Raw genomic sequence first — 21,229 nt, 5'->3', positions numbered from 1 at the left:
TCCTAACAGTATTTACCTCAGCTGTTGTGAGGATTACATTGATCAGACATATAATGGGCTTAGAATAGTAACAGAGAATAGAAGATGCTTAACAAATGTTAGACATTATTGTTGTAAAACCCTACACCCTAGCACCTAGGACAGGGCCTAACATTTGGTAAGCAGTCAAAAAATGCTTGTGGATGAATGAATTCTGCTTGCCTTATGAACTCTCATCTGAGTTCTTCCTCTCCTCTATTATGGTTGAACCTCAATATATTAGGTTTGATTTATTTTGTTAAACAAACAAACAACAACAACACAACCTTCTCTTATTTGAGTTAGAAAAACTTGAAGCACTCTCTTTGGAAACTCATTTTAACAAGGTAGGAACCAAAAACAAATGTACTGATGGTAGGTAGAGAAGGAAGCTTCACTTTTTCAACTCTGAGCATTGAAATGATGTGACACTACATTCCAGTTCAAGAAAAAATTTCAAAGACACTGAACAAGTAGCCTGTATTTCTGCATAAATGAATACACTATGTCCATAAAATCATAGTAAGATGAATACATTTTAAAAGAAATCTTAGAACAAAATATGAATACTTTTATTATAATGATAACATCCTAAAATTCGTTGGAATATACAGTAATAATTAAGGATATGCATCAGAAGTCAGACAGGTTAGAGGCATGACTTTTTAGCTGAGAAGACCTACACGATTTACTTGAGGTTTCTAAGCCACAGTTTCCTCATTTTTAGAATGGTATGATAATAATTACCTCATAGGGTTGTTTTAGATTAAAGGATACAATCCTACCACATGAAGTGCAAGGCACAGTGCACGGCACATAGTAAATGTGCAAAAGATGATCATATTATTTTATTAACTTAAACCAAATTGCTAAAAGATAAATTTATATCCAAATATTCATATGATTGTCAAGCTTTGCTCTATTAAGAGTAATATGACTTTAAATGATATTATTCCTTTTGCTACCAGAAATGACACCTGCATGGGTAAGACCCTATTAAATACAGGATACAGAACTCACATCCTAATATACTGTATTCAAAACACTATTCTAGAAAGTTGAATCAATGTTCAGCAGGGCCATTAAGAATATGACAGAAAATTCTACAGAATTATTACATGAATGATGCCAAGTGTATTTCAGTAATTCTTGTGAAATCAATACAAACTCTGACAACAAGCTGCTTCAAAAAGTAACACTGACACAAAATATTTTTCACAGAATGCTTCTGAGGAATATGAGTTTCCAATTACTTCTTGAAGTGGGTGCATGTAAATGTAAACTAGCTAATGAGAGGAGCAGAAACAAAACCAACACCAAATTTCATATCTGAGATGCTGACTATAATTCTACAGCCAAGACTGTCATTTATTTTAAGAGTGCTAAAGTCACTACGGCCAAGATCAGTTAAAATATATTTGGATTTTACTGTCTTTCACCCCTAGTTTGTCATACTTTGGTGGCCTGCACATTGCTGTGATTCTGAATGCTACGCCACTGGTATTTTCAAATACCGGCAGGGTCACCCATCATGCACAGGTTTCAGCTGAGCTTCCAGACTAAGACGGACTAGGAAGAAGGACCTGGCAGTCTACTCCTGAAAAAACTGGCCAGTAAAAACCTTACGAATAGCAGCTGAACACTGTGCTGGAAGATGAGCCCCTCATGTTGGAAGGCACTCAAAATACGACTAGAGAAGAGCTACCTCCTTAGAGTTGACCTTAATGACATAGATGTAGGAAAGGCTTTTGGGACCTTCAATTGCTGATGTGGCATGATTCAAAATGAGAAGAAACAGCAGCAAACATCCATTAATAATCAGAACATGGAATGTAATAAGTATGAATCTAGGAAAAATGGAAGCCATCAAAGATCAAATGAAATGCATAAAGATTGATATCCTAGGCATCAGTGAGCTGCAATGGACTCGTGTTGGCCATTTTAAATAAAAAAAATCATACAGTCTACTATGCTGGAATAAAAAGTTGCAAAGAAATGGCACTCTGTACATTGTCAAAAAATAGACATTTCAAAGTTTATCCTGAAGTACAATGCTGTCAGTGACAGAATAATGTCCATATACCTATAAGGAAGATCAGTTAATACAACTATTATTGAAATTTAAACACCAGCCACTAAGGCCAAAGATGAAGAAACTGAAGATTTTACCAACTTCTACAGTCTGAAATTGAGCAAACATGCAATTGAGATGCATTGATAATTACTGGTTATTGGAATACAAAAGTTGGAAACAAAGAGGAAGGATCAGTAGCTGGAAAATACGGTTTTGGTGATAGAAACAATGCCAGAGATTACATGACAGCGTTTTGCAAGGCCAACAACTTTTTCATTGCAAGTGTCTTTTTTCATCAACGTAAACAGCAACAATACAGATGGAATACACAGGAATCAAACTGACTACACCTGTACAAGGAGACTACGGAGAAGCTCAATATCATCAGTCAGAACAAGGCCCAGGGCTGACTGCAGAACAGACCATCAATTGCTCATATGCAAGTTTAAGGTAAAGCTGAAGAAAATTACAGCAAGTCCATGAGTGCCAAAATACAACCTTCAGTGTATCCCAACTGAATTTAGAGACCGTCTCAAGAATAGGTCTGATACATTGAACACTAATGACCAAAGACCAGATGAGTTGTAGAATGACTTTAAGGACATCATACGTGAAGAGAGCAAGGGGTCACTGAAAAGAGAGGAAAGAAAGAAAAGACCAAAATAGATGCCAGAAAAGGCTCTGAACCTTGCTCTTGAACATAGAGCAGCTAAAACAGAAGAAATGATGAAGTAAAAGAGGTGAACAGAAGATTTCAGAGGGCATCTGAGAAGACAAAGTATTATAATACAATGTGCAAACACCTGAAGTTAGGAAACCAAAAGGGAAGAACACGCTTGGTATTTCTCAAGCTGAAAGAACTGAAGAAAAAATTCAAGCCTCAAGTTGCAATGTTGAAGGATTCTATGGGCAAAATACGGAACGATCCAGGAAGCATCAAAAGAAGATGGAAGGAATACACAGTCACTGTACCAAAAAGAACTGTGGACGTTCAACCATTTCAGGAAGTAGCATATGATCAAGAATTGATGGTACTGAAGGAGGAAGTTCAAGCTGCACTGAAAGCAGGGGCAAAAACAAGGCTCCAGGAATTGACGGAAAATCAACTGAGATGTTTCAACAAACAGATACAACACTGGAAGTGCTCACTCATCATCTTTGCCAAAAAATTTGGAAGACAGCTACCTGGCCAACTGACTGGAAGAGATACATATCTGTGCTCATTCAAAAGAAAGGTAATCCAACAGAATGCGGGAATTATTGAATAATATCATTAATATCACACACGAGTAAAATTTTGCTGAAGATCATTCAACTGTGGGTTGCGGCAGTGTATTGACAGGGAACTGCCAGAAATTCAAGCTGGGTTCAGAAGAGGATGTGGAACGAGGAGTGTCATTGCTTATGTCAGATGGATCTTGGCTGAAAGCAGAGAATACCAGAAAGATGTTTATCTGTGTTTTATTAAGGCATTTGACGGTGTGGATCATAACACATTGTGGTTAACATTGTGAAGAATGGGAATGAGGTCCAGAACACTTAACTGTGCTCACGCAGAACCTGTACATAGACCAAGGGGCAGTTATTTGGACAGAACAAGGGGGTGCTACGTGTTTTAAAATCAGGAAAGAAGCACATCAGGATTGTATCCTTTCATCATACTTACTCAATCTGTATGCTGAGCAAATAATATGAAAAGCTGGACTACAAAAAAGAAGAAAGCAGCTTCAGGATTGGAGGAAAACTCATTTACAACCTGTGATATGCAGATGACACAACCTTACTTGCTGAAAATGAAGAGGACTTGAAGCACCTATTGATGAATATGAAAGGCTACAGCCTTCAGTATGGATTATACCTCAAATAAAGAAAACAAAAATCCTCACAACTGATCCAATAAGCAATATCATGATGAATGGAGAAAAGGCTGAAATTGTCAAGGATTTCATTTTACTTGGATCCATAATCAATGTCCACGGAAGCAGCAGTCAAGAAATCAAAACATGCACTGCATTGCGCAAATCTGCTCAAAAGACCACTTTAAAGTATTAAAAAGCAAAGATGTTACTTTAAGTACTATGGTGAGCCTCATCCAAGCCGTGACATTTTCAATCACCTCATATGCACGTGAAAGCTCGACAATAAATAAGGAAGACCAAAGAAGAATTGATGCCTTTGAATTACAGTGTTGACAAAGAATAATGAATATACCTTGGACTGCCAAAAGAACAAACCAATCTCTCTTGGAGGAATTATAGCCAGAATGCTCTTTAGAAGAGAGGATGGTTAGAGTTCGTCTCACATACTTTGGACATGTTATCAGGAGGGCCCAGTCCCTGGAGAAGGACATCATGCTTGGTAGGGTAGACGGTCATCAAAAAAAGAGGAAGAACCTCAAGGAGATGGATTGACACAGTGGCTGCAACAATGGGCTCAATCATAACAATGATTGTGAGGATGGCACACCTGGCAGTGTTCATTCTGTTGTAAACAGGGTCGCTATGAGTCGGAACCGATTTGACGGTACCCAACACACACGCACACAAACATCACCTTTCACTGTAGAGGGCAAGATATAAAGTCTGCATACCCATAAGGGCCTAGTCTGAGTTATAATATATTCTCCACAATTATGAGCAAAAGCCTAATTCATTAATTTGTAAGTGGTATTTCCCAGATCCAGACATCAGCGAGGGACTACTTTAGAAATAATCCTAAAATAATAATACATCACATAAGATAGTATAGTTTTTATTTTTGAAGTTTCATTATACTTATAAACATTTGATCTGAAAAGTTTTTTAATTAACATGTCAGAGACTGGAAGAAAATACTAATCACTCCTAATACATAAATTCCAAACAGTCTTGGTAAAATCCACAGTGATATTCTGAACATACCTACCTGCCCCTGGAAACAGGGCCATCAACAAATAGTCATTCTGCGCTGAATCCTGTCTCTTCCTCACCACCTACACTTTCCCAGGTACCTGTCCTCAGATGACTGAATCATACACTTCTTAGGCTGTAGGAACTCCATTTCCTCCCCCTTATCTCCGGAGTCAAAGGTCTGAAATCACCACCCACTCCTCCCACGTGAGTGGAAAATTAATCAGAGAAACATTTATTAAGCACCTTGCTAATAATGCAAGGCAGTGACTGTAACTCGTGGGGGGATTCAAAGATAAACAAGGCAAAGTCACTACTGGCGGCAGGATATGAATGTCTAATACTGACTGCCACAGAGATGCATTACTGAAGGGCTCTTGGAATACACAGGAGGCAGGCATTACCTGCACTGCACAGAGCCACCCTCCCTGGCTAATTCTGTGATAAGACCTGCCTCCGCCCTTCCTCATTGACTACCTTGTTTAATTTACCTGCTTCTGTAAAACCCGGCATTTTCTCCTGCTTCTCTGGGAAGTTCCTCATTAGTGAACATTCTCCCTATTGCAATAGCCTGAATAAAATAATTTTGTTCGGTGAATTTGTCTTTCACACAGAGTATCATCTTGCTTTGACTACAATCCACAGAAAGAGAGCTAAGACTTCTGCTGGTATGTGAACAAGGGAGTCAGACATTTTGATAGGGGAGCCTGCCACAGCATCAGATGACAGGAGACCCAGCTCTCACCGCTGAACCTTGCCACTCTTGGTGATCCATCAGATTAGTAGTGACACAGTGTGCTGTGATAAAACTGTTAGGCCATGGCAAATGAAGAAATGACTGTGGCCCAGGCTTTGAGAAAGCCACATGCTCCATGCAATGGTCTCATAAAAGCCTATTGCTTCAATTACATTGGGGCTTCCCTGCAACACTGCATTTCAGGATCTTCTATGACTGTACCACGTGCATGTTTACAAATAGGCCCAAGTGTATACACACACATATGTGTGAATACAGAAAAATGCACACACACTTCACCACCTGCACAGAAACCAAAGGAAAAATACCCTAATGTCTAATCTAATGACTACCATGATTTTTAAACAGAAGAAAAATGAGGTAAGTAGTAGCATTCCCAAATTCCTATATGTCCTAAGAGTAAAAACCAAGGAAACTGATAAGAATGGACATATTTAATGACTGATAGAAGAAGGAGGTGCCAAACTATAGCCTATGCTCCAAATCTGGGAAGCTGTCTGTACTTACAATCAAACATAACAGACACAAAATAATAAGCTCTGCATTTTACTGGAACAAAGCCACGCTCATCCCTTTACATACTTACAGTCTCTGGCTGCTTTTGTGCCACAATGTCAGTCCCATAGTTGCAACAGAGATCATGTGGTCACAAAGCCAAGTATTTACTATCTGACCCTTTATGGAAAAAGTCTGCCTATCCCTGGAATAAAGCGTCAAAATTAATGCCTTACTACCAATAAAGGGAACAGCTCCAAACCTACTAAATTAAAAGCACAATTAAAACATCACTATTACTACCTTTTCATGAGTTCTTTTTTCAAATGAAACATAACTTTACTGAATTTATAGACTTTGCAGTTTTGTGTAACACAAAATAACATTGGCATCTATTGGACTAAATAGGAACAGGGGCTCAAGGACTACTTCTGCAGAATTAAAAAAAAAAGGGGTTCTAAAAAGTAAGCTGAACAATGAACTGTATTAAATTTGCTAAAACAGTATCAAAAGCCCTTCTCAGCACAGAACATACCCCAATATGTTAATATTTCTCAAATCTAATATAATTGCCTTTTGTGAGACAATACTTAAATTTTCTTTTCCAGGCTCACTGGTTAAATTAAGTAATGCAGTTCAGGAATATCTGTCTCATGGTGTGTCCTGACTGCAGCCTGCCTCCTCAGATCTAGCCCCCAGTATCTCCCCATCTCCCTGAGGACAGGAGGCACTCAGTCACTGTGGGTGCTTCTGCCTTCCTCTCTTAGTATGATTTTCGCAGAACTGACCCTCTCTCTCAACTCTGCACTCTTCCTGTCACCTGACCTATAGATCTTAGGATGCAAGGTTGCAGAAGTCTCCAGCCTGCCACCTGAGCTACACAGATTTTTGGACTTGCCAGCCTCCACAATCCCATGAGCCTGTAGAGGTTTCCAGCTTGCCACCTGACCTACAGATTTTGGATTTGCCAGCCTGTCACAATCCCATGAGCCAGAAGGAGTCTCTAGCCTATCATCTGACCTATATATTTTAGACTTGCCAGTCTCCACGATTATGTGACCCAATCCTTTGAAGCAAATCAATCTGTATCTATTGTCTCTGTATCTATTGGTTCTGTTTCTCTAGAGAACCCTAAGGACAAACCAAAACCAAACCCATTGCCGTCAAGTCGATTTCGACTCATAGCGGCCCTATAGTGAGCCTGTAATTTTCATCGTTTATTTTATTCTAAGAGATGTACAGTGCAAGCCATTTTCGAGGACGTATTTGAAAAATTCAGGGAGGTAAAACGTTGTACTGAAACTCTAAGACACCTGTGTAGCAAGATGATTGTAGTTCTAGCCTCATAAACCTAATGGTTTTCTCCTCAATCTACCCTGCCAAGCAATGTCTTCTCATTGAAGGGTACTGCATTTCAAGGAAGATAGGTGCTTGATATGTAAGGTAACTGGAATGTGTCCATAGAAGAATTCTGATCAAAAAGGGGAAAACAGAGAACAGAACTTCAAATTCTCATGGACTCCAGACTTCCTGGAACCATGAAGGTTGGATGAACCCCTGAAACTGTTGCCTTGAGATAATCTTTAAACCTTAAACTAAAAATATCCCCTGAAGTATTCTTAAAACCAAACAACAGTTTAGCTTAACTAGTAAAAAATATCTCCCATGACCAGTGTGCTCTTTTAAGAACTATCTGCATGGGATCAGATTGACAACAGCAACTGGAAAGATTAGATAGGAATCTTAGGGGGCAGAGAATTTATGTTAATGGAGAACAACAACTTAGAAAAGGAGGGTGAGAATGGTTACAAAACCTGAAAAATGTAATCAATGTCACAGGTACATGTAGAAACTGCTGTATTGGTGTTATGTTTTGCTGTGTATGTTCTCAACAACAACAGAATAAATGATGTTCAGTAAGATATTAATTACATATAACTGCTCAATGGGTAGACCAGAGGGTTTAGAGGGTTGTAAGTAGAGGGGTAATGAAAGGAGAAAATTAATGGTGTTTGTCTACTCTCTCAAATTCAAACACAATTTAAACTATGAGGAAAAAAAATTGAGAGCAATTGTTTCCGCTTTTGAGAAGCATTTCAGAAGACCTCTTCACACTACTGTTAGGCAAGTTTCTTCAGGTAGCCCCTGAAATGGCTAATAATATTCTGATTCTAGAACCCACAGACAGAATTGTCCTGTTACCACTAAAAAGTTCCAACCCTATGGAGTGGCCTATTTTCCCTCCCATCTGAGATGGAGAGAATTGGCTTTTCTTTAGGATCTCCCTCTAACCTTCTCCAAAAACTAGGTGACCTTTAAAGGGCACAGCAATTTGTCTTATCATAAGGGAAAAATCTCCAGACTAGGGCTTCATTTACAAATCTGACTATTACCTGTACTGAATGATGGATTTAGTGTTCAGTTGGAAATGAACTACCCTGAAGCAGCAACTCAGGAACTATATTCTTTTTAAAGTATCTTTTTTTTTTTTTCCTGTTATATGGTATTAAATACACATTAAAAAACAGTATAAACTTCATGATGAGTTAGGGAAAAAGAAAACTTTGGCACAGTCAAAATTCTTTGTGCATTTTTTTTTTAATGAAATATGGATATAAGTCCATCTTAGCAGCAAAGCAACAAATATAAAGCCTTCAAGTATTACATGTCTACTTACTAAGGCAATCTAGACTGTCAATACAAATCAGGAAAAATGGCTTGAAAAGCTCAGAAGTAACCTGAAAAACGTTTCCCTCCCCCATGAGTATGCTGAGTGGAAAACCTCCTCTGTGCTGTTCTTTATCCCCATGTAACAAGAGAGTCAATGACATTTTAATGTAAAATCCAAGAGCTATTCCAATTTTGTGTAAAATCATAAAAGTCCTCTGGGGTTTAGAAAATCGAAGGCAATCCTTATTTAAAGCCACACTGAATTAAACAGAGTTTCTTTTAAATAAGTCGTCAAAAAAAAGAACTTTACTAAAAACTGAACAATGTACATTATTTTAATAGTCCTTCAGTTTACAGTTTAAGACAAGGATAGAGAATTAAGGCAGCATTTTACTTGACTTTCTGTTTTTAATATACTCTTTACCATGTGAGAAATATATATAAGAGCCTCCCACTTTCACAATTTCTGCAATTGCGCAGTAACTTCTGCAATATCATATATAGAAATATTTTCTTTGCCAACATTCAGAAAAATATGGGTCATCTTGCTGAGAAACGATTTATCAATATGCTTTTCAAGTTCATCTAGTAAATGACATTTATGCATTACTTTGGGCCAGACAATACTGTACTACCACATGGAAAAAAATACAAGCAAACTTCCAAAAAAAAAAAAAAATCAGGAAAAGAGGCTACGGTCCTCTAAGTGCCCAGATGTCAACTGCAGTGAGTATTCTATTGTGGTGGCATTATTCTGAGATTGGGTTTCCGAAGAAAATTTGGAAGAATTTCTGTCAAAATATGATAAGTATCTACCCTCTTTGACCTCTCTGTAGGATACGATTTGGTGAAATGGCCACAGACAATATCAATTCACAGAAAAAGAAAATGACTTTTGGAGAGATAAGACTTGATAGCTTAATTGCAAAATCACTGGAGGGAAAAAAAAGAGAGAGTGGTGCACATTCTATTGCTATACACAATAGGTGTGACCACCCCCCCCAAAAGCTGGAAGGTAAATCAAATCATGTTTTAAACTGAACTCACAGGAGGGTCTTGAATAAATTCCAATCCCTCCAATGCCCTTTCCTTCAGGGCTAGAGACTAACAAAGGCAAAACACAGAGTCAACATTCACCCAGGTTACTTAGTTCATTAGCTGATAAAATTAAACAATGTAAATCTTGGTGGCCTGGATGTTTTTGCATAGATTATACACTGCATATTTAACCTGAATGTCCTACAACAGTGATGACAGACTGAATTTCATTCTGAAACATTAGACGGTACCTTTGTGTTGCTCCTTCTCACACGTACCCAAATATTAAGATTATAGTGACCAGAGAGTGACCAACTTTCTCACTGACATTCTTTATTTCAATAAAAGCTATCCTGGAAGTTTCTATGATCTACCCGTTGCTGTCGAGTCGATTCCGACTCACAGTGACCCTATAGGACACAGCAGAACTGCCCCATAGGGTTTCCAAGGAGCAGCTGGCGGATTGGAACTGCCGACCTTTTGGTTAGCAGCTGACCACTTAACCACTGCACCACCAGGGCTCCTTCTATGATCTAGGTAATCCAAACTATTCATTCATTCATCCATTCATTTCTTTCCTCCCTCCCTCCCTTCCTTTCCTTTCCTTCCTTCCTTCCTATTTATGGAAATCCTAGTGGCGTGTATATGCACACACACACACACACACACACATGCACACACAGGACACACAACAAAGCTATTTTCCTTTAAAAATAAAAAAGGTCCATAAACATTTTTGTCTTCCCTGGATTTTCCCTCTGTTGCAGATTTTTAAGAGGCTGCTCTTCACTGAAATCTGCAGTCAATTTCTCTGTTCTCTCTCTCTCTCCTTTTATCCAAACTGTTATTGTACTTCATACTCTAAAACCCTGATTCTTCCCCTGGCTTTTTTCTGTGGTTCTAATAGCACCACTTGCACGTTCTCTAGGGAGAGAAAGATTTCCTTGTTTACGTTTTCTCCCCAGTGATTCTGCCTAATTATCACACTCCACAGAGAGAGATGAAGCTTTATATGAAACTTCCCCTAAGCCCTGCCTCAGGGGTTCTTAGAGCTGGGCCCAGGGCCCAGGAATATAACTGCTGTTCTCTGGTACAGGATAGAAAAATAAAAGAAGTCAACTAGACAGCACTATCAAATGAGGCGGCAAAAAGTATATGAATAGATAGCCCTCATTTCTGGATCCTTCCCTAAGTCTGATTTCAGAAGAACCTCTTTTGTTGGTTGATTTTACTTTTCTTGTTGTGGGAGACAATTATGAACAAAGGCTCCTTACAAAAACTCTTTGCCCTTCTACATGCCCAGAAAATTAAGAAATGACCATCTTGTGATATGGGCAGACTCTACTTTAATACCTTGCCTAAAAGATTTGCCCAGGTGGGGAACTCCAAACTCTTTTAAGTTCATGTCTGTCAAACCTGGAAAAACAAGGCAGTCCCAATGAGTTCCAGCTCTCACAGGTTTCATACAGTTCTGAGAGCCGGAACTCATCAGGACTGCCCTGTTTTTCCCTGTCTTACAAGTTTTCTGCTTCTGACAGGGTGCAGTCTTACCATTTTTCTATCATTCTCTATTAGTGGAAATACTAGCTTTCCTTCTCTGACAGGTTTCTGTCTTATATACCAAAAAAAAAAAAAAAAAACCCACTGCCGTCAAGTCGATTCCGACTCATAGCGACCCTATAGGACAGAGTAGAACTGCCCCCATAGAGTTTCCAAGGAGCTCTGTCTTATACAGGTTCCAGCTTTTGTAGGTTTTATTGTATATCAGATATTTAATATAAATATATAACCAGTAATAAAAAAAAAATTGCCATGTAGTTGATTCTGACTCACAGTGACCCCATGTACATAATAAGAGTACAACTGGGCTCCATAACGTTTTCAATGGCTGATTTTTTGGAAGTAGATCAGCAGGCCTTTCTTCTAAGGCACCTCTGGGTGGACTACAATCTCTAACCTTTTGGTGAGCAGCTGAGCACATTAACCATTTGCATCACTAAAGGACATACAAATATATACAAAAAAATACACTTACCTACACAACGATGCTAACCACGTCAAGTATATCCATATTAAAAAGAAAAAAAGAGAGCATACAAAAATAAAAATAGTAATTATGGGAGTGTAGTAGCATTATGAAGGAACCCTGGTAGCACAGTGGTTAAGTGCTCAGCTACTATCCAAGAGGTCTGCGGTTGAAACCCATTAACTGCTCTAGGGGAGAAAGATGTGGCAGTCTGCTTCTGTAAAGAGTATAGCCTTGGAAACCCTATGGGGCAGTTCTACTCTGTCCTCTGGGGTCACTATGAGTCCAAACTGACTGGACAGCAATGAGTTTGGTTTTGGTCTAGCAGCATTATAAAGTCCCTGGGTAGGGCAAATGTTTGTACTCGGCTACTAATTCAAAGATTGGTGGTTCGAACCCACCTAGCAGTGCCTCGGAAGAAAGACTCGGTGATCTGCTTCCATGAAGATTACAGTCAAGAAAACCCTATGAAGCAGTTCTACTCTGTAATACTTGAAGGTCACCATGAGTCAGAATTGACTCGATGGCAACAAGTTTTGTTTTTTGGTTTTTTTTTTTTTTTGGTTTTAGTAGCATCGTGGGGGTGTTTTTCTTCATTTTTTTGATAACATTATTATATTGCTTTTTAAATTAAAATGTGTTTATTTTGGTTTTATTATACATATAAAAGCAGTATATCATCTAGAAATATTAAGAGAATACAATTTTTAAATGAAACCAGTATGCAGTTTTAAAATTCTTATAAATGAAATCCACGTACCTGAGCCAACCTCTTTTTCCTCTTCTTCAATGTTGTTTTTGATGCTATCATATTCCTCATCAATGGTCTGGTTACCACGCATCTGAGATAAAATCCTGCGGGCTTTCTGGGTCTGTCCTTTCTGAATAAGCCAGCGAGGGCTTTCAGGTAAAAAAAGAAAGCCAAAAAACTGTATAACTGCTGGAATTGCTGCAAGTCCCAACATGTACCTGCAAAAAGAAATCCATGTATTATCGTAAAATCTGGTCTTGCTAGCAGTGAATATGAATAAAAATTTGCATTCACCATATTGAGAACAATATCTAATGATGCTAAATTAGTCAGAATGATTTTCTTTTTATTAGGTATGTGTGACCAAAAAAAGGATACATTTATGCTGTATGAAAAATAAGACAGAAAAATCTAATTTTTCTCTCACACACAATTTAGAATGAAAAAGAATGATCAAAAGTCACAGTAAGTGTGTGTATGTAATCTGAACCAAAGATGACATGCAAAACGCCACAATCAAATATATCTAATTCTGAATTTTGCAATACACGCAGTCTCTAGGTTACGAACACGAACCATTCCTAAGTCTGTCTTTTAGTTGAATTTGTAGGTAAGTCAGAACAGGAACCTGAAAAACGTTTCTCAGCCAGATGATTCCAAATCACAGCAACACTATAGGACAAAGTAGGGTTTCCAAGGAGCAGCTGGTAGATTCGAACTGCTGACCATTTGATTAGCAGCCACAGCTCTTAACCACTGTGCTACCAGGGCTCATTTGACTCTTATTTAGCGTTAGTTAGTCAAATGTTTGGAGCCCTGGTGGCGCAGTGGTGAAGAGCTCGGCTGCTAATCAAAAGAGCTTGGCAGTTTCAATCCACCAGCAGCTCCTTGGAAACCCTACGGGGCAGCTCTACTCTGTCCTATAGGGTCGCTATAAGTCGGGATCAACTCGACAGCAATGGGTTTTTTTGTTTTTTCAGTCAAATATTCGTCTTACTATATAGCATATATTTTACCTTTCTACGCATATAAAATACTTAAGAAACACGTCCAAACCACTGGCCTTCCAGTCAGCAGAGGGGTGCTTAACCATTGCATCACCAGGGCTCCTACATAACTTATCCTAATAAGTTATCTGTCCCACTCCATTGTATAATATTTAACTTTGTATTTTGCACAACATCTAGTAAATTATCTTGTGCATAGTAGGCATTTAGTAAATATTCTATGAAATGATTTGAAAATAATTATGTATCTAAATTTTCTGTATTAACCAAACAGAAAATAATTGTGCTCCAGACTCATACAGCAACATTTTATGGATTATTTAGCTCTGCAAATTTACTTGCATAGTAATTGCTTCTAATCAAAGCATTCATTATTCTACATATCACCAGAGCTCTCCAGACCTTCTCTCTTGGATGAGTCTTCAGATAAGAGCTAGATAGGTCAGCTCACATAAATGTATATTTCTGGCCTCTTGCCATAAGATGTTAACTTGCACAACCAAAACTGTTACTTAAATGTATGTTTTATTGCAATAAATGAATGAAATTTCTATTCAAGTTGTGTTCTCTCTTAAATAATTTAAAAGAAAAGGTTATCTTATACTGCCGATTGTTTGAAAGGAAAGAGATAGGCAAGGTTGACACTAAGTATACTGGATTAGGAAATAAAGTTCTAAAGAGAAAAGCCTTTATGTCCATTTCTCTATACCTCTCATGATCTTTACTTCTGTTCTCCAAAATTCTTTAGTGATGAATTAAGATTAAAGTGTTGTACAGGCTACTTCAAAGCAGCACTTGAAATTTTAAGGCCAAAAGATACTCACGTAACACTTTGCACTTTACTAAAAATTTGCTACTTAATCACAGAGCCAATACTTTTTAAAAATTGAGGGGAAAAAAAGGGGAAGAGGAAAGAGAAGGCAAAAAAGTGAAAATATGCATATTAGCCTATGCTTCTTAAGAGGAGCTACACATCACAGAATACTTTAGCCCTCTATTCTTCTGAAACCTGGAAGTCTCCAGAGTTTGGGTCTGAAATTTCCAACCCAATGCTCTAAAACTGCAGCCCTGGTAGCACAGTAATTAAGAGCTATGGTTGCAAACAAAAAGTTGGCAGCTCGAATCCACCAGTTGCTCCTTGGAAACCCAATGGGGCAGAGTTCTACTCTTTCCTATAGAGTTGCTATGAGTCAGAATCGACTCAATGGCAACGGGTTGGGTTGGGTTCAGTTCTGCTCTAATACTGTTGTTGTTGTGCGCCATCAACTCATAGATCTGACAGAGGACAACTGCCCCATGGGGTTTTCTAGGCTGTAATGTTTATGGAAGCAGATAGCGAAATCTCCCTCACTCCCCCCCGCCCCGCCCCAGAGTAGCTGGTGAATTCGAACAGTTGACCTTTTGGTTAGTAGCCAAGGGCTTAACCATTTCGCCACCAGGGCTCCTTGCTCTAACATTAAAGTGGGGAAACAGAATTCACACCCTGCTACCAACATTTAAGGATATTGAAACCTGTTTTCAGAGACTAGTCAAGGAAGAAAAAAAAAGTTTTATATTTTTATATTCTAACATTTTTTTTTTTATAGGGGAAAAAATGCTTTTATTTATTTCAGTTTACATTGTTTTAGATTTTTTTTTTCCCTTACAGTATCTCTGTGCTGTAGAGTGGAACATAAACTAGATTGATTCTTGGTATTAATAATCGTATGTGTTTTTGTGATTACTTGGCTGTTAATATTACTGCTTTGATTATCATGTGTTGATTCAATTATATGAAAAAAGATCATGGGAAGGACAGAGAAATAAGTATGCAGAAAAACAGCCATATGTATTTACATAACACCTTATGGTTTTCAAAACTTCTTAGCAGTCTTAACTCTCATTTGACCTATACATCTGCCCTGTGAGGCAAACAGCAGAGGTATTGTCCTTGTTTTACAGATAGAGAGATATTGGATGACTTACTCAAGGACACTCAGATAATTTTCTAATCACTTGTCCGGAGCTGTCTTCCACCTTTACCCACACTCGTAGCATGAATTCTTATTACTGTTTAGATTACCTCTTATATCTCCAGAACCATATATTTAATGTATATATAACATATATGTATATATATTTTTTCCTCACTATATATTGCACCATCACCTCAACTCCACATCTTTTACATGAATTGATCATATTTTCCCTGTAACAACCCCCATAGAGTTACTCTTTAGGTTTACTTCTTTCAGCAGTACAGTTACCTCCTCACAGAAATGTGAAGCTATATTTAACCCTTCCTTTCCCTCAACATCCTCCCTCAAATCTTTTTTTTTTTTTATTAACTTTTATTAAGCTTCAAGTGAACGTTTACAAATCCAATCAGTCTGTCACATATAAGTTTACATACATCTCACTCCCTACTCCCACTTGCTCTCCCCCTCTTGAGTCAGCCCTTTCAGTCTCTCCTTTCGTGACAATTTTGCCGGCTTCCCTCTCTCTCTATCCTCCCATCCCCCCTCCAGACAAGAGTTGCCAACACAATCTCAAGTGTCCACCTGATATAATTAGCTCACTCTTCATCAGCGTCTCTCTCCCACCCGTTGACCAGTCCCTTTCATGCCTGATGAGTTGTCTTCGGGGATGGTTCCTGTCCTGTGCCAACAGAAGGTCTGGGGACCATGGCCGCTGGGATTCCTCTAGTCTCAGTCAGACCATTAAGTTTGGTCTTTTTATGAGAATTTGGGGTCTGTATCCCACTGATCTCCTGCTCCCTCAGGGGTCCTCTGTTGTGCTCCCTGTCAGGGCAGTCATCGATTGTGGCCGGGCACCAACTAGTTCTTCTGGTCTCAGGATGCTGTAGGTCTCTGGTTCCTGTGGCCCTTTCTGTCTCTTGGGCTCTTAGTTGTCGTGTGGCCTTGGTGTTCTTCATTCTCCTTTGATCCAGGTGGGTTGAGACCAACTGATGCATCTTAGATGGCCACTTGTTAGCATTTAAGACCCCAGACGCCACATTTCAAAGTGGGATGCAGAATGATTTCATAATAGAATTATTTTGCCAATTGACTTAGAAGTCCCCGCAAACCATGTTCCCCAGACCCCCGCCCTTGGTCCGCTGACCTTTGAAGCCTTCATTTTATCCCGGAAACTTCTTTGCTTTTGGTCCAGTCCAATGGAGCTGACCTTCCATGTATTGAGTGTTGTCTTTCCCTTCACTTAAAGTATTTCTTATCTACTGATTAATCAATAAAAAACCCTCTCCCACCCTCCCTCCCTTCCCACCTCGTAACCACAAAAGTATGTGTTCTTCTCAGGTTTACTATTACTCAAGATCTTATAATAGTGGTCTTATACAATATTTGTCCTTTTGCCTCTGACTAATTTCACTCAGCATAATGCCTTCCAGGTTCCTCCATGTTATGAAATGTTTCAGAGATTCGTCACTGTTCTTTATCGATGCGTAGTATTCCATTGTGTGAATATACCACAATTTATTTACCCATTCATCCGTTGATGGACACCTTGGTTGCTTCCAACTTTTTGCTATTGTAAACAGAGCTGCAATAAACATGGGTGTGCATATATCTGTTTGTATGAAGGCTCTTGTATCTCTAGGGTATATTCCCAGGAGTGGGATTTCTGGGTTGTATGGTAGTTCTATTTCTAACTGTTTAAGATAATGCCAGATAGATTTCCAAAGTGGTTGTACCATTTTACATTCCCACCAGCAGTGTATGAGAGTTCCAATCTCTCCGCAGCCTCTCCAACATTTATTATTTTGTGTTTTTTGGATTAATGCCAGCCTTGTTGGTGTGAGATGGAATCTCATCGTACTTTTGATTTGCATTTCTCTAATGGCTAATGATCGGGAGCATTTTCTCATGTATCTGTTGGCTGCCTGAATATCTTCTTTAGTGAAATGTGTGTTCATATACTTTGCCCACTTTTTGATTGGGTTGTTTGTCTTTTTGTGGTTGAGTTTTGACAGAATCATGTAGATTTTAGAGATCAGGCGCTGGTCGGAGACGTCATAGCTGAAAATTCTCTCCCAGTCTGTAGGTGGTCTTTTTACTCTTTTGGTGAAGTCTTTAGATGAGCATAGGTGTTTGATTTTTAGGAGCTCCCAGTTATCGGGCTTCTCTTCATCATTTTTGGTAATGTTTTATATTCTGTTTATGCCTTGTATTAGGGCTCCTAGGGTTGTCCCGATTTTTTCTTCCATGATCTTTATCATTTTAGTCTTTATGTTTAGGTCTTTGATCCACTTGGAGTTAGTTTTTGTGCATGGTGTAAGGTATGGGTCCTGTTTCATTTTTTTGCAAATGAGTATCCAGTTATGCCAGCACCATTTGTTAAAAAGGCTATCTTTTCCCCAATTAATTGACATTGGTCCTTTGTCAAATATCAGCTGTTCATACGTGGATGGATCTATGTCTGGGTTCTCAATTCTGTTCCATTGGTCTATGTGCCTGTTGTTGTACCAGTACCAGGCTGTTTTGACTACTGTGGCTGTATAATAGGTTCTGAAATCAGGTACAGTGAGGCCTCCCACTTTCTTCTTCTTTTTCAGTAGTACTTTGCTTTTCCGGGGCTTCTCTCCCTTCCATATGAAATCGGTGATTTGTTTCTCTATCCCCTTAAAATATGACATTGGAATTTGGATCGGAAGTGCGTTAAATGTATAGATGGCTTTTAAGAGTAAAAGAGCTTATTTTACTATATTTTAATTACCTCTCACGATAAAAATATTTTGTTAGGAATAAATTTGCATGGCTTTGTAAAGCTTGATACACCAGATCAGGGGTAGCCCTGGGACATGAAGAAGAGAGCATGGGAACAGGCCTGGGTCTCACACTTCAGCTCTAGACAGACTAACCACCAAACCCCGCTCAGTGACTTAACACCTTAACTGTAACAAGTGATGGTCTCTATTTCATAGGACTACCGAGAGAAATGAAATCAGTCAGTCAGTACTCAGCACAAAGTAGATGCTCAGTAAAAAATGACTGCCCCATCCCTAGCTTCCCTTCTCAATCAATTCAACACAACTTATCTATCCTGGCAGCATCACGCACCCAAACTTTCAGTAGGTAGAACTAAACAACATCCTTCCTGAGGAAAAATCATTCCTCTGATGATGTCCGGATTGGAGTACAGGGAGACCAAATAAGAGCTTGCTTGGCTCTGGTACCCATGGAAAATTTAACATGACACTAAACAAGCAGGATCTCCATAGGCTTAGCTAAGGCAGTATTAGAGACTCACTAACAGCTCTCTAAATCCAAGGAAATCAGTACCAGTTCAATGACCGTGTATACGAGGGCAAGCAGTCTCCAAACAAGCAATCCCTATTGATATAGGAGATCTCATTATCATAAGTTAAATCAAGGGTTCTAAAATCCAGGCTTCACATTAGAATTATCCAAGGGGGCTTTTAAAACTTGCCAGAGTCCAGAGCCTACCCACTCTGAGGGATTTTGATTAATTGGTCTGGGCTCTGAGCCCAGGGAGTTCAATATTTTAAAAGCTCCCCAGGTGGTGCTAATGTACTTCAGGGTTGAATACCACCGATCTAAATGTTTCAAAAACTCAGGGTGTGCAGGTCAACAACAAGCACCCAAGGCCCACACCTTAAGGTAAGTCATTTATCTTCACGAGATGGGACAACACACAAAGCTGACATAAAAAGAAAGTAGGTCAACTCAAGCAAAAACGCCAAGCTTTGATGAGTTCTAAAAGCTTTAGAATATTCTTTAGCATCATGATCATTCGGCGAATGATAATTTTTTTTTTTTTAATTTTCTAAACTGAAGTTAACAGATGAGCCATTTTCCATGGTTTCAAACTGGTCAGACCCCCTGCTGAGAATCTGCATTTCCACCCCTAGATACACTGAATCAGAATCTACATTTTAACAAGATCCTCAGGTGATGGGGGTTGAAACGGAAGAAACCCGCTTGCAGCCCTTCTATTTTCCAGCACAACTGGCAGAACCAGCACCTGCCAACTAGAAAATTAAGGAGGGACCCTCTAACGGTAACCAATGCTTCCAAATGGTTAGGCCAGCTACCAGCAAAGGGGAGAAATTCCATCTAGTTTGCCACACATTAAGCATTCTTCCCAGGTCCAAGAACTGAAACTCTTGTGAACCAAAGACTGTGCATTCCTGGCGTCAGCCCACCCTGCTGTGACTGAGCAGAACTCACCTCTGCTGTCATCAGATGGCCAGGTGCCTCACACAAAACCAAACAGGACCTTGACTGAACAGTACATCTGCCACCATTCTTCTTTAAGAGGAATCATACTTCTCTCACTTAAACGAAACTAAAAAACAAGTATCCTCTAATATATGACTATTTAAGGCACAGAATTTTGCAGTTCATGGTAACTGCTCCATTCTCTGAACTGATAACATGGATTAGCACAATATCTGTTCTCTCGTAGTTCCACAGGGGTAATGATTACATTGCATATGCATGAAAATCAATACATTTTCAGTTTGGACATGTAATCATTTCACAACGATGGTAACAGTAATAATACTAGCTAATACTTATGAAGCACTAGTTACTATGTGCCAAGCTCTGTCCAAAGAGCTTAAGATACATTAACTCATATATCTTTACAACAACTTTACAAGGTGGGAACCATTATTATCCCCATTTCATAGACAAGGAAACTGAGAACAAAGATGATACACAACTAGTATGTAGTAGGATTAGTATTAAAATCCAGGCAGTCTGGTTCCTATAACTTATTGTAGGTTGAGCTATGATAAGTGTTTAATAATTACTTCATAGTTAATTCTGAACTCATAAGGCATTAATTTACCTTTGTTATTAGATGCTGACTCAGAGCAACTCCATGTGACAGAGTAGAACTGCCCCATAGGGTTTTCTAGGCTAAAATCTTTATGGGAGCAGACTACCAGGTCTTTCTCCCATGGAGCCGCTTGATGGGTTTAAACCACCAAACTTTTGGTCAGCAGCCAAGAACTCAACCATTGTGCCATCAGGGCTCCTTCTAATTTACCTTTAATTCATGTTTAAACAACACTGTTTCTCTTTATAAGTTTTATTGTTTACTCACCTCTGTTAAATGCAGTAAAACATTCCAGGAACAACAGGGCAAAGGGGCTAGTTGGGAGCTATGATTCCTAATTGTGCCTAGCACAGTGCCATCTACTGGGCTGGGTAACTGCCCACTGGATTTAACCAGGACAGACCTGCTAATGGCAAATGGGTTATCTTATTACTCTCTTGACAACTGTTCTAATTAAATCAGAACTCTTTGAAAATTTTCTCTCTGAAAATAACTGATGACTACACTATGAGTCGGAATCGACTCGATGGCAATGGGTCTAGTTTTTGTTTTTTATTAGTTAAAATGAGCCCTGGTGGCACAGTGTTAAGAGCTGAGCTGCTAACCAAAATAGTCGGCTGTTCGAATCCACCAGCTGCTCTTCAGAAACAATATGGGGCAGCTCTACTCTGTCCTATAGGGTTGCTATGAGCCGAAATTGA

At 39.0% G+C, this 21,229-nt stretch overlaps 1 protein-coding gene across 5 annotated transcripts in view; it reads right to left on the bottom strand.

Moving 5' to 3' along the window:
- SLC2A13 (solute carrier family 2 member 13) overlaps positions 1-21,229 on the bottom strand; it is a 371,468-nt gene that overhangs the window by 267,208 nt on the left and 83,031 nt on the right. For all 5 annotated transcript variants that reach the window (XR_010321870.1, XM_010595831.3, XM_064284386.1 and 2 more), the window contains exon 3: positions 12,727-12,935. Coding sequence is in view for 4 of the 5 variants with exons in the window: in XM_010595831.3 (XP_010594133.2) it covers positions 12,727-12,935 (209 nt within the window). In the remaining variant the exon portion in view is untranslated. The remainder of the gene's footprint in view (positions 1-12,726; positions 12,936-21,229) is intronic.

Source organism: Loxodonta africana, chromosome 4, assembly GCF_030014295.1.
Source record: "Loxodonta africana isolate mLoxAfr1 chromosome 4, mLoxAfr1.hap2, whole genome shotgun sequence".
Taxonomy (NCBI): Eukaryota; Metazoa; Chordata; class Mammalia; order Proboscidea; family Elephantidae; genus Loxodonta; species Loxodonta africana.
The sequence above is the reverse complement of the archived record's forward strand: the minus strand, read 5'-3'. Positions and strand labels throughout refer to the sequence as shown.